General features: G+C 37.5%; 1 protein-coding gene across 2 annotated transcripts in view; it reads left to right on the top strand.

Annotated features, from left to right (window-relative positions):
- Window positions 1–13083, top strand: part of EFNA5 (ephrin A5) — a 210704-nt gene extending 197621 nt beyond the window's left edge. Inside the window, exons 3-5 of one of the 2 annotated variants that reach the window (XM_061478700.1) lie at window positions 4602–4667; window positions 5049–5129; window positions 10111–13083. In XM_061478700.1, coding sequence (XP_061334684.1) covers window positions 4602–4667; window positions 5049–5129; window positions 10111–10232 — 269 coding nt within the window. In that variant the 3' untranslated portion in view covers window positions 10233–13083. The remainder of the gene's footprint in view (window positions 1–4601; window positions 4668–5048; window positions 5130–10110) is intronic. The other variant, XM_061478701.1, reaches the window with a different exon arrangement.
- Window positions 13084–16372: the final 3289 nt, after the last annotated feature.

Genomic DNA, 16372 nt, shown 5'->3' with positions numbered 1-16372 from the left:
AATATCAGTAAATGGAATGGTGGAAACACTTCCCGTATGTGGCATCTTAGTAAATTGTTCTTAGCTTAGAAACAGAGGCTGAGATAGTTCCCAGCCAAACTGCTGCCTGTCTTAGGAAAGGAAATACTTAATTACAGCTTTAGTCACATGACTAGCAAGCCATTATAACCAAGTTATTTTGGGGCTTTTAATAGTTATTCTTTTTTGTATATTTAGTTTTCAATTACCTATCTTTTTAGGTTATTGGGCCATATATTGATGGCATTTTTAGGAGTTTGGGGGATTTAACATAATAAATTTCACTCCAATATTGTTGGGGAAATAAAAAACCCATGCTATTTCTCTGTGTGTCACTTTTTGTTCTCTGCGTCACTTTCTGTTCTCTGTTTGTGGCTTCCTGCAGCCGTTGAATAGCCCTGCTAAACCGTATCAGTCTGAGGAAGGACCTAACCTGTTTTCTATATGCTATATGCTATATTAATACTGTACCCTGTGTTTTCTAGCAGAGAACTGCTTAGGAGTGGGATGAAAGGAGCTGGATATCCCCCCCCCCCCCCCCCCCCCCCATTTAAATATAGCTAGCAAATACTGAAATATTTATGGTTTGGTTCTAGATGAGGAGAGATTAATTTTCTTCACTCCCCTTTCATTACAAGAGGAAGTAGTTCAGAAAAGAGAAATTTTCTTATCTAATTTGGTGTTAATGGGCCATTTTTGGATCCAGCTTAGATCTAGTCCTGTGTGCAGTAGCTCATTGCAAGGAATTTTTTGTAGTTCAGTTAATGGATGCAGAATATTCATCTCATGAGTACACACATCATTACTTGAATTTCTTCTAAATCATGTAATTTTCCTATTAAAAAGAAAAAAAAAAGAGGCACCAAACCAGTTATGTTTATAATCACTGAGGTATTTTCTTGTATCTTGTGATTTCAGAGGGATTTTGTTGTACACTTCCCTCTAACCCCAAGTCTTTGTGTAACTGTAAAGTCTGAAACATATTCTTTAAAAGAGAGAACCATGAAATTGTCATGAAGTTGCTGGTAAAGCTGAGGTAGAGCCAGGAAGGAGTGAAGTATCATAGGAATTGTGATGACGTATAAGAACTAGTCACACTGAAGAGTTCTTTTTCTGTTTTCCATTGTGGTTCTTCCTGACACAGACTAAACAGTCAGACCTTTTCTATTCTAATATCATTCATGAAAAAAAAAAGAGGATATAATCTCTTTTGCTCATTATTAGAGATCTTCTTTTCAAAGCTGGGTTTTGGGGTTTTTCGTTTTGTTTGGTTTTTTTGTTGTTGTTGTTTTACAGCAGGACTTCAACTACCTTTTTTTTTTCCCTTGGGAATTTTGGCTTTTGAAGTGGAAAATGTTTCTTGAGATGGGTTCCATTAACATCAGAGACTTCCTGCTCCCAGAACTAGCCTCTATTTTACAGCTAATATCACCTTTAAAATGGGCAAATGGAAAAGCCGTATACCAAAGCCTTAGGAGCTTGCCTGGTTTTGTGCCGAAAGGAGAATGAAGTTCTCTTAGTATGTCCTAGAAAGGCCATCTTTTCTTATACTATAGCTCATTTCAGTGGAATGTAGCAACAGCAATGCTTAACCTGGGAAGCACCTTTTAGCAGATCCCAGCTAACAAAGGGAAGCAATCTTTTGCCTTTCCTGACTCTTCTGTGTGGGTAATATATCTGATCTTAAGGGAAAAACTAAAATTGGTCTTTGCTTTTTCTTTTAAGATGAAAAGAAGAAAGGGAGGGAGGGAGAAGGAGAAAGGAAATAAAAACAATTGATGGCAGTCATGCATCTTAGCAAATAGTTAACTTCTCAGGGAAGTGGAAGAGATTGCAATGTATTCCTACATCAGCCTCAGTCTTGGTTGTTGAGGTAGAGATAACAGAACAATATGATGTCACTTGTTTTGTTTTTTTTTGGTGTTTTTTTTTTTTTAATTCATTATTATTCCTTCTGAAAGAGTAAAAAAAATATTAAAGAGGAATCTTTCTGGGTTTATTGCAAACATCGACAATACATAATTTTCCTAGAAAGGTAAAAAGCACCTTTTCATACTTATTGCTAAAACTGTCCATTTCTGGGATGATGATTTAAATGCAAGTGCTATGGTTGCAATAGGACTGCAGTTTGTGGTATAATTTGTAGCTGCAACCCAGAGGACTGCTGGAAAAAAAATAAGTAGGGAATGGATTTTAGTGTTTTTGTTCCAAAAAACATGGACTCATAGAATAGTTAGGATTGGAAAGGACCTTAAGATCATCTAGTTCCAACTTCCCTAGGCCCATGGACAGGGGTGCCTCATACTAGACCATGTCGCCCAAGACACTGTCTAACCTGGCCTTGAACACTGCTGGAGATGGAGCATTTATCATGGCCAATCACTAGCACTGTTTGCTCTTTAATGTGTGCAAATATTATGTACACATATAAACTTAAATGTAGAGAACATTAATTTTCTGGTTTTCCAGACAGAATATTATTACCTCCTCACTATCTTAGCTAGTCAGTGGTATCCTTGTTAGTTACTGGCTAACAGATTATTCTAATAAACAGCAGTGAGCAAAGCATGCTTATCTTACGGACATTAACAACAGTATGTAAGCATCAAAGCTAAAACTTCCCTTTAAATAAGTGTGTTTCATGATGCACTTCTGAAATAATTTCTGAACAGAAGAATCTGTTAGTGATAAAATTACTGTAGGGACTCTATTTTGGCTAATGTTGGAAATGTTATTTCCACCTTCATGCTAGTAATATTGTAATGACTATATAATTCTTATCTTTCAAGATGTCTGTTTAGTCTGAGTGAAGTATTTAGCCAGTTGCATATATTCAATCAGAGCCACAGAAAGGACACAATTTCCTGAGTATAACTACAGAGTGCAAATATTGTGCCCTAAATAACACACCAGTTACTGTAAATGTCATTAATGACAGTTTTTCTGATTTTGATTTAGTAAGAGCCTATAGCAATGCCAGCTGTTAACACTTCTTTACTGCTTGTCATTGTGAAGGGGAAATATCATTTCTACACACTTTTGTCTTTTGATTAAAAGAGGGAAGCAATTTTTCAAGCACTTCCCAACAGGTGCAGACCCATGGCATTAGCTGTACTGGACTCTTTACTTTGCTCCTTTTTTGTGTTTGTACTGAATTTTCTAGTTCTTGGCAAGGTTTTCTAGGAAAAAGCTGACATCTGTCTTGGAAGCACATCATCAAAGATGAAGGGAATTTATTTCTAGCTGGTTGGGGAGCCCTTCAAGTGTAAGATGAGCATGAAGACAATGAGATCGTGTCTGTGTAAAAAACATTTTGTTATTGTCACAAACTGGACAAAATTAAGAAAAAATAGATGAAACAGTGATAAACAGAACAAACTAGCATCTTGCCAGCCCAATCATCTTTTGTAGGTCATGACAGTTTCCAATAGTTGCCATTTGCTACAAAAACCAACTTATTCTGCCTTAATACATAGCTTTTTTAGTTATAGGGGAGACTATGTAATGAAACAAAAATTACTTTATAGTGCTGCAGGCAACATTTTCAACTATAGCTTTTGAGGTTTTTTGTGAGGGTAAAAAAACATGGATGTGAACAGTTTCTCAGAAATGAAAATCTGGATGCCCAGGTCAAGTTTCTTGGATGCCAATGTACAATTTCAAAATTGCAGACACTGGTGAAAGTTACCAGTGTGTTCAGATTGGCAGATAATACACTAAGGAATCCAGTCTGTGGTGACAGGCAGGCACATTTCTCTATAATCATGCCTTTTGAGGCAAGCATAGTTCTAGAAAGGAAGTTTTCACAGCAACATGTATTCCTGGGAAATAACTAGGTGCTGACAGTAGTCTTATGTGTATGATCTTTTGCATTGGACATTATGTTTTCACTTTTTGTCAGTAAGTACTCTTAAAATGAAAAACTTTGAATGGACAATTATGAGGTAGGACAGAAAGAAGGAATAAGCTGGTTTTGGTTTGTTAGTTAATGGAATATGGGGAATCATGTTTTGACCGAAGCAATGTCTTTTCTCAACAAAGGCAGATGTATTGGAACATGGAGGCTGACTTTGACATATTAGTTTAGTGGCATGTTTTTCTACTTTTGTTGGGAGTATATACATAGTTCTATTTTTAGCATTGTCACCTTCAGTATCACTTTGATTTTTCATCTCTTTTTAGATTGTTGAAGCCAAGACTAGCTTTTCTCTAAGTGATCTTAATTATTTTGAAGTGTAATTTTTCAGAGCAGACACCTGCATTACGGCAGAAACCATATTAAAACATCCTCTTGAGAAAAAAATGTGGAAAGGTGAAAGGAGATAATGAAACATTGACAATACCATGTGCTTCACTTCTTCTATGTAAAATAATCAAAAAAGGGATTAGAATAAATTGTGAAGTTCTTTCCCTGCTTTTCATAATCAAAATATTTTATGCACTCGAAGTCCTTACCATCAGTCTGAAATGTCTCCAGCCATTCGGATGAAGGGGAGGTAAAGGATATTTTATTTTAGCACAAAAAATGATTTTAATTTTCACTTTCTTACTTTTCCACGTCTTTCCTTCTTTCCCATTTACAGCTTCTGCAATCCCAGATAATGGAAGGAGATCCTGTCTAAAGCTTAAGGTCTTTGTGCGACCAGCAAGTAAGTTCTTCAGATTAAGCTTCCGAGGGTAGCTTGCTTTACTGTGTGGTCTAGTAAACAGCAGTAAATCTTATTTTACTGTTAAATCTTGTGTATCTGTTCTGTATAGCAATATTTGTGCTATGATTTTCATCGTATTTTCTTATCATTTTTCATAAAGCTTGGTTTTAATTATATGACAGTTGCTAACTTGTTGTTTCTTAGACTGTTGTGCAAGTGGAAGGCTATACTGGCATTTGGTCAAGTGCCACAGAGTTTAAAATATAAATATGCTTAACTATGTATACTAAATTGAAAGACAAAAGAGAGGAAAAAAGGAAAGTGGGGAGTTTAAGGGTGTCTCACTAACATATTTGGCTGTTATCTCTATTTTTGTTATAGACAGCTGTATGAAAACTATAGGTGTTCATGATCGTGTTTTCGATGTTAACGACAAAGTAGAAAATTCATTAGAACCAGCAGGTTAGTATGCTTAGAGAATCTCTTTTAACAAATGCGTGTATCCCTCTGGTGCTTCAGTACTTTTTTTCCCCTTCTCTCTGCATGCTTTGCATGGTACAGCTGCTCCACTTTTGAACATTTCTAGCAGTGCTAATATCGCTTATGCTTTCCTGTATCGTTGTTTAATGCAGGGGAGGAAAATGTTGCTTGATTTGTTTTTTAGGTGATGTGGTTTAATAAAATATGGTATGTGCCAGTGTAAAATTTTTTCCAGTCTCTGAAGTCACTGGCCCATTCAAGCCAAAACCCCAGCTCATCGGCAAAACTCTCTTTACTAACTGAGCACAAAGTGTTAGAAATAGTCAATGGGCACAACTTCATTTATTATGTGCTTTCAAAAGACTTTCAGAAAAACAGAACCACTCCTTATTTCATGCTAGTGTATGAAATAGGTATGCATCTGACTGTGTAAGTAAGCAATTAGTCCTTTAAAATTATATATATTTTTATGTATATTTGGTTAGGCAAAGTATAATTTTTTACATGTATGCACACAAACACACACACTCTTAATATCTATAAATTCCTATCCTGTTTTTAGTGAATCAAATTTAAGTTTTGGGCAGCTTTTTTATCCCTTTTATTTGCAAAACACTCCTTAGGGATAAGAATAATTCTTGCTATGATAAGAGCCCTTCAATAGCCTAGGGCAATTTACATTAACCTCCACCATCACAAGCTAATGTGTTTCCTGTGCGAAAAGTGCATGTATATGGTTTGTATAGCTTAGATTTATGACAGATAGAAGCATTTTTAGTTCTAGGGGTGTGAGTAATCCCACCAAGTTGAATGAGATGACTCATGACATTAAAATTAGGTGTATATGTAGGAAGAATATTTGGAATAGTAGTACTAACTGTTCATTTTATATGTACCTACATATTACTCACACTTTTTATTCAAGCCTCAATAATTAATATACATAGTTCTAAAAACCCCAAAATATACCAGAAAAGAATTACACACAAACCATTTAGTACATACTGTGACAAACAGATTACCAGTATTTCTTCCCCCCCCCCCCCCCCCCAATACTATTTGAAAGAGACTTCCTCTTTGGTATGAAGCAACATATTTTTTTTCTGTTAGTTGCATTTTCTTTAACTAAAAGTCATTATTTATACAGAAGTATAAATAATGCTTCCACAAGTCATCCAGTTTGAATGATTTACTTATTGGTACACAATAGATTTTATTACTTTTCTTTTAAGAGACTTTTTGGAACTCTCATAAAAATTTCAGGTTTTAGAATCAAAGATGTTCTCTAAGCAAAGTTAGATGCAAGGAGAGTGCATTTATATTAAGATATATTTGTACATTTCTTAAGAGCATTCTTTTACAGAAAGCATTAGGATGATTTTTCACTACCTCTAAGTAACCTATGAATCTAGGAATTCAATTCACTTCTGTGTGTTTTGTGATTTGGTGAACTTGGGTGAATTGATGTGCATTTCTCCTGTTAACTGGTTTGCAAAACAGATCATCTGAGTGTTATATGCCTTATTTTAGCAAACTTGTTAAACATTTTTCTTACCAGCAGTGCTGCTCACTTCCCATTGAATGGCTATACCTAACTAGCACCATCACAAAATCATATTGTTAGAAAGCAGTAGGCAAACCAGCGAACAAAAGTCATACAAAGTGCATCTTGCAGTCTGAGATGAAATACTGCTTTTGTTACCAGTGGGAAATAATAGATTTAATGAGAAGGTTTGGTAGCAGAAAGTTTCCACTCCTGACATCAGTATCTATTTGCATTATTATTTGCACCAGTCATCATTAGATAATCAGTCGTTCCTAGATCTGCCAACAGCTGTCACACTTTTCTATTATTAGGTTATTAAACTTACCACTACCTTGGTGGACCTTGTTGCATGTGATCTGTGTCATGTACTAATTTACCTGCTCCTGACATGCATCTTCTGCTTCTGTGCTCTCCCCTAGCCTGCCACTGACTTCCACAGTAGACAGAAGAACTGGGAGGCAAGAGGGTCATGTTCAGCAGATTACTTACTATCACCTTTCTTTTAAGAATCACAATTTGTGTAATTTTTGAACACTTGTAATTACACTGGTCAGTTCAGGAATTTATAGGAAAATGGTCTATAGAGATCACGCTTGTTTCAGAAGAGATTAAAAGTAATTGGCCTATTCCTGTCCTCCCCCTCTTTTCATCCTTAATAATAAAAATAAAATGTCACTAAACAAAAATTGTAGCTGTGCATACCTGGAAAATCTATACCTGAAGCATATGATGTAAAGCTACGTGATCAAGAAAATTCATGGCAGTTGAAATACTTTTTTCTAATTTCTGCTGCATTCCTAGTCTTCAGCAGTGATCTTCCAGGTTTTAAGCACAAATTTTGTACCCTTCATCACTTGCCTTCAGTGTTAAAAATAAAGCAGTACCTTTTCCCCAGGCATTAAAGATTGTGCAGTGTTACAACTCTGCACCTCCAAGGAAAATCATATTTGTATATGATTTTGAGAACACAGATTAACCAAATGCTCTAATGTACAAGTGCAGAAACCTTGGGACTGCGCTGACAGAAAACCCAGATGATTTCTGGAAAGGAACCCATTAATGTTACATAAAAATTAATTCCCCTATGAAGAATGGCTTTAAAAAATGGCACCACAGAAGATCGCCATATTTTTCATGTAAAATAAGTAATCTTTTGTTAATTTTTTTTTTTTTAACAGTAGCCCATGTTCCTGTCATTGCAGTATCTTATAGTCAAAGTGAATGAGAATTTATTACTGCTTTACACTAGTTTTGCCCTATTGTGTTTTAGTGCTGACTCATGAATGTAATTAGGACCAAGCCTTCGACATTCGACATTGCAAATTCAGGTTTATTTCCAATTCTGTTGGTGATGCAAGAGGTGAAAGGTGTATATCATTTTCCTCTGCAGTTTTACTTCATCAGCAGTGAGTAAATATTTTCAAATCAGGAAGAACTGACTCTCTCTCTGTATATATATATATATATATATATATATATATATATAAAAGAAGAGTTAACAGTTACAATAGGGATATTTTTTCCTCGTAACTTCTTAGAGTATGATTTAATTAGGACCTGCTTTTGTGAAATACTGTACTCTCGTTGCACTGTCACCAAAGCACAGAAGTGTAATTCAGAAGTGAAATGCGAGACAGCTTTTGGTACTCACAGCTGCTGGAACTGGAACATTTCAGTAGCCAACATTCGCTGAAAGGGCCTTGCTCAGGGCTGAAGTGCCTGGTAAGGTCTCCCTGCCGTACATGGTGAAGAGCTGTAACCAGTCATTCCAGCCAGCCTCTCCCACTGTCATCAGTGGGACTGTCATCTGATGATGTACTTTTCTTACAAGTATGAATATATTTACAGCTGATCAGTGCTTGCTTTTCATACTTTTGCCTTGAGCAGCCCTGAAGACCTGTTGGTAAGCTTAATGTGATTGTAGTACTGAGAAAAAAAAACGTGATAAATCGCTAATCCAGATTGCTATGCATCTTTCTGTGTAACTGAACTGGGGCTGAAGAGCCTATTAACTTAAATTGTGCTAAGTGCTCTACCTGCTTTTGTGCTAGGTGTCAAGGTTATGAAAGAAGGGATCTTGTTTCTAGTTAAAGCGAAGTAACAAAGCAGCATGGTGATCCCATGACTCAAGCGTTTGACAGTCATATTGAGTGTCCTGACTCAAGCCTTTAACCAGACTTGCAAAGCTCTCACCCAGGGCCATTCTGGCAGTGCAGTTTGTTGAGATGGGAGCTATGAGACAGATACATCACAGATACATCAACATATCTCGCAAAATGGGGGAGTTTAATTACACTAAGTAATGAGATACTATTAATCTTCCTGGAAACTTAGGCACTCTAAAATAAGAATAAATTTTGAGGCCACTTCATACTTCCTGAAAAGGTTTAGCTTATTTAATTTATTTGGTACTAAGAAAATACAAATCCAGAGATGAATTTTTATGGCAAGTTTCAGACAGATTACTTTGTAAATAGTCAAATTAGATAACTGTGGATATGGAAGACTTTGCAGAGGAAAGTATCATACCTGTAACAGCACTGAAGTTGAATTTTACTTCACCTACCAACATTTATGTTACAAGCTGTAGCTTTAAGGCTGATCTTTGGTTAGCAAAAGCTAAAGAGAGCTTTATTTGGTATCATAAATTTAGTATTCGCTACTGTGTTCTCTTCTGCCACTAATGTATGTTTACCTAACTCAGCTGGTTCTTTTTTCCATTATTTTTAGCAGTATATACATAAATGGGGGGGGGAGTGTACCATAAAAGGTAGTCTGTTACCTGCGAGGTTTTCCAGATTTAGTATGTTCTATAAAATTGGAGATTATCATGTGTTAGCCTTTAGAATTCTCTTTTGAGAAAGGGAGACTGATCTTATACCCCCTGTACATCCACAGATGTGGTACACTTCAGTGGAAATTTCATGTGTGGAAGTGGAATATATGCCTGGGCTTACAGGCTGTCATTTCAAATTTAGGACCCAAAATCTGTAACTCAGTAAGGGGATTAACTGTGAAATTAATTCTGAGCATGTGCAGCTCTTCTTCAAAGCCTTTTGAAAATCAGGTGTTTTTATTTAGCTGCCTCCCTATTGACATTGCTATCTAATAAGCCATCCAAACCTAGATCTACAGTGTTTTATTAGAAGAGGAATCATTCATTCCTCAATGTGCTGAAATCAGACTTACTTTCTGCTCCTCTGGTCTTCCGTGGGACTTTTGCCAGTAAGAAATGCAGGACTTGGCCCCAGGTTGGTTACATAATGAGGTATTACACGCTTGTGAAAGTCAATGACAGCACAAGGTTCATTGCCCTATTTCATAAAGGCACTGAAATCTACTTAAGAGTTGTCGGCTCAGTGAGGGTTTATTAAGGATGCAAAATCTCATTGGAATGTATGCTTTATGTTTGAACAGATGATACCGTACATGAGTCAGCTGAACCATCCCGTGGCGAGAACACGGCACAGACACCAAGGATACCCAGCCGGCTTTTGGCAACTCTGTTGTTCCTCCTGGCAATGCTTTTGATATTATAGCACAGTATGCTCCGGCAACCTGTCGCAGAAAATAAGAGGGTCTTGGAACATCAAAGATCCACCTAACTCATCATCCCAGGAAAGGGACTTTATTGTTTTTGCAGATGTCAAATTGTTATTTTTCCCTTTTTCCCTTTTCTTCTCCCTTTAGCCTGAACTCAGCAAAAATTTGAAGGGGATAACTAGCTTCAGCACCCACCCCTACCTACCCTTGACTTTCTTAACCCCTCCATATAAATAAAAGGACTCCAAATGGAAATGCCAAACTATGATAGTGACACTAGTGATTCTTATTTTCCTCTGCATTCTCCTGTAAGAAGTCACCTCTGTTAGCTCACTGTGTCATCCATATGTGGACAAGGAAGAGCAGTGGCAGATGCAGTCAGTGAAGGATAAGGAAAGTGAGTTAAAGCCTGAGAGAGTTTTTCTCTGATACAGTATTTATGCCTTCTCATTCAGCACTGTAAGATGATCATGCAAGGCGGCGTGTCACCATGTCAGGACTGGAGGGGAAATATTAAGAATAGATATAACACCATTTCCTCCAGGAGTTTCTAAGTGAACAGGCTTCTGAAAGGGAAAGACTGTGTTTCTTACAGGACTGTCTTGAAACATCTTTGACAGTAGAGTTTGTGCTCAAGAGTAGAAATGCTGTCTTTTGGTGAGATGAAGAAGTTCATACTTAGGAATGTTAGCGCACAGAAGGAAAGGTTGGATTTAGGAAACTTCACTGGGGGTGTGAGTGCCTCTGTTATTTCGTTTTAAGGGGATATTGCACACCGGATTATTTTATTTTAAAACAAATCACCGTGGTGCTACGATTTTTTTCTTGAAATGCAGAGGCACTTTTGAGAATAAAGTGACCTTCCCCAGCACTGACTTAGTAGCTGATAGCCTTGGATGCTGCTCTGGGTGTCAATACATGCTAAGAGAGGATGTAAGTGGCCTGAGAAAACGTGTTCATGACACAGGATCTCCAGTGTGCTCTTGATTTGTCTCTCCTGCAAGTTCCTCAATCATGAGAACAAACCACATGTAGAAGCCAGGACAATAGTAGCATTGTTTGGTGGGGGGAAAGAAAAGAAGAGTGGACTACAAATTCAAGTGTTGATTTTTTTATCTTTTCCCCTTCCAGCAGAGTTTGAAGAGTAAAGGAAACGTGTTTATCAGCCAGAGATAAACTAGATGGGCTCCCAAAGACTTAACAAAATATTTTTTTAAAAATCCTCTAGAATAGAATGTGCATTATTTAGATATACTTCATGCTGAGAGTAAGTATATATGCTTGTCCTATTTAAACATGTGAGAGAAGTGGTAACCCTTGATGCAATTAGGAAATGGGACTGTCTTGTTTGATGGAATTAGGAATGACCCTGTTTAAGGAATCTGAGCCTTGGCTAACACAGAACTTTAAAAAGTCATTTGCCAGGAAGTGCAAGCCTTGGGATGTTTTTTGGCTAGGCTGCTGTGAATCTTGGACTGCTAAGCATAATCTAGGAAATATCAGGCCAAGACTGAAACAAAGCTTTTCTAACAAAACCTGTGATAATTATGTTAAATGAGTTACAAACATGAACCGGGTTCGAGCAAAATCAGAGTTTTCTATATTAATTCTGAAGTCTGCTGTAACAAAATTGAGTAATACCATTAATGGACAGCACTTCGTCGGCTTTTTTCTTTTTAATGGAGAAAAGCTTTTCAGAAGTTGAAGCAGCCCACTATGCAAAAGAGAAGAAAAGGGGGAAATAAATTTAAGATGTAAAGGGAGGTTTGTGAGTGCTAAACTATGATCTGGGCTTGCCTGATATTGTACAACATTAGTATAGGGCCTGTGCTTACAGGAGGAACGTAGGAAATTTCCTCTAGTATGAAGAGCACGCAGTAAGATTATATGCAGTCTAAACAGTAGGGGAAGTCATCATCTCATTACAGGCTATCTATCTGGTACGTTTCTCTCTTTAATGTGGTTGTGAATGGTACACACACTAGTATCTCCAGTAGGCAGGAATGAAAACGCTTTGATGAAGTAAGCTGAATCAAAATGCACCTTATCAAATGGGTTATTAACCAGAGTACAGACAATATTACATTACTGGTAACCATATTAAAATTGTTCATAGCAATTGCAGGCAGTCATACCAGTAGTGCCAATTTAATGTAGAAATGGCGACTTCATTTTTCATTCTTTGCCTCTGAATGATGTCAGAGTTCAAGACATATGTTTATCTACAGCAAAGGATTGTCACTAGTTGTGCTCCTAGTGAAAATCACTCCTTTGTTTTATCACAGAATCCTGTAAGGTAGGTGAGGAACACCACGAGTGATGCAGGGCAGATCCCTGAGCTGCCTGACATGGTGTGGCTTTGAGCATACCAGGCACTGTCAGTTTGGTACTCAGTGGCATCAGGCAATCCCAGTCATACCAAGTACATAAACGCTGATGGGCTTTGTGTTGCATTTCATATTTCTGTATGCTTTAAATACACATGTTGGTGCAAATTAATGGAGATTTCTGCTCCTTTCCCCTTTATCTGCCCCATCTCGAGTCTGAGGGACTGATTCTCCCTCAGCCTAGGTGGCTTGCTTATTTCCGAGACCTGTACTCCTGGCTGCCAAGGACATTGCAATGTGAAGCAGGGAAAATAGGGATTGGTCAGTTTAGTGGATACTGTGTATCCTTTAATAGACAAGGTAACATTTCGTGGTAGTTTAGAGTATTGTTTTGTACTGTACTTACTTGGACGGTGAAGAAAAGACAAGTAAAACTTAAAGCTATGTTCTTTAAATTCTGTATTATTAGTAACCTCTGTTGTATATAGTGTTTGATAATAAAGTATTAATTTGATTCTTATGTCTTTTGTAAGTGAGAACAATAGACTTTCAGGATATTAAAATCATGCGTTGATTACAAGACAGAGCTTTGAAGCATCAAGTGTGATCATGGCTGAGTACTGAGAGACAAGTGGCCATGACACTGCAGCATACAGGACTCATCTTTGAAAATCATTCATCTAGTGCAAGACTTCACAATGTCAAGACCTGGAACAACATGACTTGATGACCAGTGTTTCGTCCTCAGTGTTTAAAGGTCTGATTTTGGAGCCCTATGGTTTCTGTGTTATTTTTTTGTTCTTTTGTATCATTTTTGTTTCAAAAGGGTTTTTTGGGGATATGGAAATTCTTTTCTTTTTTTTTTTTTTTTGTGTTTTTTTTGTTGTTGTTGTTGTTTGTTTGTTTCTTTTTTCTTTTCTGTTGTTTCATTTTATTTTTTTTTTGTTTGGGGGGGGGGGGTGTTTTTGGGTTGTTGGTTGGTTTTTTTTTTTCATTCTGGTTTTGTTTCCATGAATAGTTTTTTCCAGAAAGGAACTTGCTAGTGTCATGTGTGATGTATGTATGTACTTGGTTCCAAAAGAACTAGAAACAAATTTGGGAGGTACTGAGAGTAGGTGAAGTAGATTGTTTCCTCTCCTATGTAATTGTGGAAGGAAAATGGTTGTATTTGTACCTGTTGATTCCTACCCCTAGCCCTCAAAATTGAGCTTAATCCATTGCCTTGTGAGAGCAATGATTTATTTGCTTTCAGAGGCTTAGAGTGTTAACTCTTCCCCTCCTTTCATTATGCTTGGATTTTGTAATCACCAGTTTTAATGTACAACCCTACACACTTCTCTTCCCTTTTCCTGCCTTTCGTCTTCTCCCACCCTTCTTTTTTAATTTGGAGCTATGAATGGGCAGATCTGTTTCTGGTCTGGCATCACTGAGTTTTTCCCATGCATTCACCCTTGAGCTTCTCAGATGTGAGACAAATCTCCCTACAATAGGCTTGCTGCCATTGTCTGTACAGTTTAATAGATGCTGGCATGTTGGAGGTTACCCATGAGTCTGTGAAATCTGCTTTCCATGCTTACTCTTGACACCCCATTGAACACACTCATTGTGTATGCATCTGGGTATGAAAGTCCAGCTCAGTGTGGTCCTGTGCTTGTACTGCCCTGCTTTGCAGTTTCTTTGCACTTATTCATTGAGTGCTGGTTTTGAAATGCTTACATTATATGAACTCAAGAGAAAATGTTAAAACAAAACAAAATAAGACAAAAACCCCAATAAAAAACACCGAAAATCCCCGCCCCATAAAATCTGTATTTGTATATACACGTGTCCGTACAATTATACTTAAATAAAATTAAAGGTTTTCATCATTTTAATTGGTTCTCTTAGGCTATATTTTTGTTCAGTTAATTATGTCTTCATTTTGGGGGCTTATTGTACCTACATTACGTAGAATCATAGAACAGTTTGGGTTGGAAGGGACCTTTAAAGGTCATCTAGTTCCAAGCCCCCTGCAATGAGCTGGGACATCTTCAACTAGATCAGATTGCTGAGACCCCTGTCCAGCCTGACCTCGAACGTTTCCAGGGATGGGGCAAGCAATGAGGAGTACGAGTATTAAAGTGTGAAGAATGCAGTGGGCACAACTGACTATCCAGAGCTGTTACTACCAACATCCTGGCTGATCTAAAGACTGGCTGCTTTTCACCTTTTTTTTAATGTGTTCATAGCTCTTCCAGATACTTAGGAGAGTAAGGAATTATATCAACCATGTGCTGAAGCATTACATGGTTTCCATCATCACTTTTGTCCAGCCCTAGGCCTCCTGAGCAGTCATCCTTACTCCCCTGAGTGTGGTATGGTCTAACTCTGGCTTCTTGAGGAACAGAGCTAGCTCCAAAACCATGCAAACAGGGCAGTTGCACAAGGTGCTTCTGTACTCAGGAAGCCCCTCAGACTGCCGAAGGGATGGGGTTGGAAGTGGGTTTGAAATCTCAGCCATGTTTTTCTTTACAAAAAGTATGAAAAAGGCTCAGAGCAGTGGGAGCTTTGTGGATGGAAGAATTTGAGCGAGGGTGCCTCCTGAAGGGAAAAGGAAGAATGGGGAAGCAAGCAATTAGCTGCCTGTTTCTCTTCTTCCTTACTTCCACTCTCACCCCTACAGGGTGATGTAGTGCCTCTAAAAATGCACAGGACTGGATTGGTGTTGATTTGTATTTAGGTCTGAAATGGTTGTCTTTGACAGTGCCCACCCACTAATCATATGATGGGTTAGGTCACAAAAGGTGGGGGGCACATACCAAAACCTATAATACATGCACCATGCATTCAAAACTCAGCTGTAATTACACCATGGTAGAATTAAACTCACTGAAAGCTTTTTATTACATTTAATTAGTTGACAGGGCAGCAAGTACTAATTATAACTTACTCTAACCTTCCTTACAAATGAAAAGTGACAGCTTGCTGAGAGGAGAAGTGTGAGTATTTGATACAAAGAATTGATGCACCAGACTTTCTGGAGCTGTGATGTTACAACCAGGACAGGGTTATAAGTGACACATGCTCAGTATGTCTTAACATAATAGCCATGTGCAGAAAATATCCTGCAGTCTGACACACTTAGTAGCCTTTGCTCAGAAGACACTCTGCTTTTGCTGGGAATGGTATTTGATTTCATTTTTCTGCATTAGTGTGCACAATGGGCCTTTGTGCTCCTTCATCTTCTGCAGAATAATACTGCTCACAGAGTACCTCTGAGAGCATTTTTTAGGAATATTCAGGCATGTACCTTACCACTATGATATGGTTGTATGCCAAAGTGTTTTTATTCATTCAAGACAAAGCTTTGCCGTATATGTGTTACAGATGTGGTAACCAACTGAGATGGTTAAATTTTTACAGGCTTTAACAGCACAGGATTGAGAAGTGCCCCCTTCCTTAGAGCTCTTATTTTTGTTAGCATCTACCCTTACTAGAAAGTTTAGTTTAAAATATGATTTAACTTTGTATTACAGGTGTATGCCTAAGATCCTATATCAAGGCTCCATCTTCACTGTAAAGTCTGCAGAACAGTCAGCTCTTGTGTGAGATAGCTATTTATGTTTGTTTGTTTTCAGTATCATTTTGATTTGCTGCTATGAATAAAAGCAAGCTGAAGTATCACTAATTTAAAATTTTTTGTTAAAATTTTCTCCTGGAGCACATAGAAGCTTTTAAAACAAAGTGGGTTTTAAATGCAAAATATTCTTTGAAGGAAATTCAAATTGGAAGTGCTATTGTGAAAATATTGAAGAACTAAGCAGGTTTTT

Source organism: Pezoporus flaviventris, unplaced genomic scaffold (genome assembly GCF_033815535.1).
Source record: "Pezoporus flaviventris isolate CSIRO_AGI_PZ_B2104156 unplaced genomic scaffold, CSIRO_AGI_Pfla_v1 ptg000130l, whole genome shotgun sequence".
NCBI classification, from domain to species: Eukaryota; Metazoa; Chordata; class Aves; order Psittaciformes; family Psittacidae; genus Pezoporus; species Pezoporus flaviventris.
This window is presented reverse-complemented; position numbering and strand designations above follow the sequence as displayed.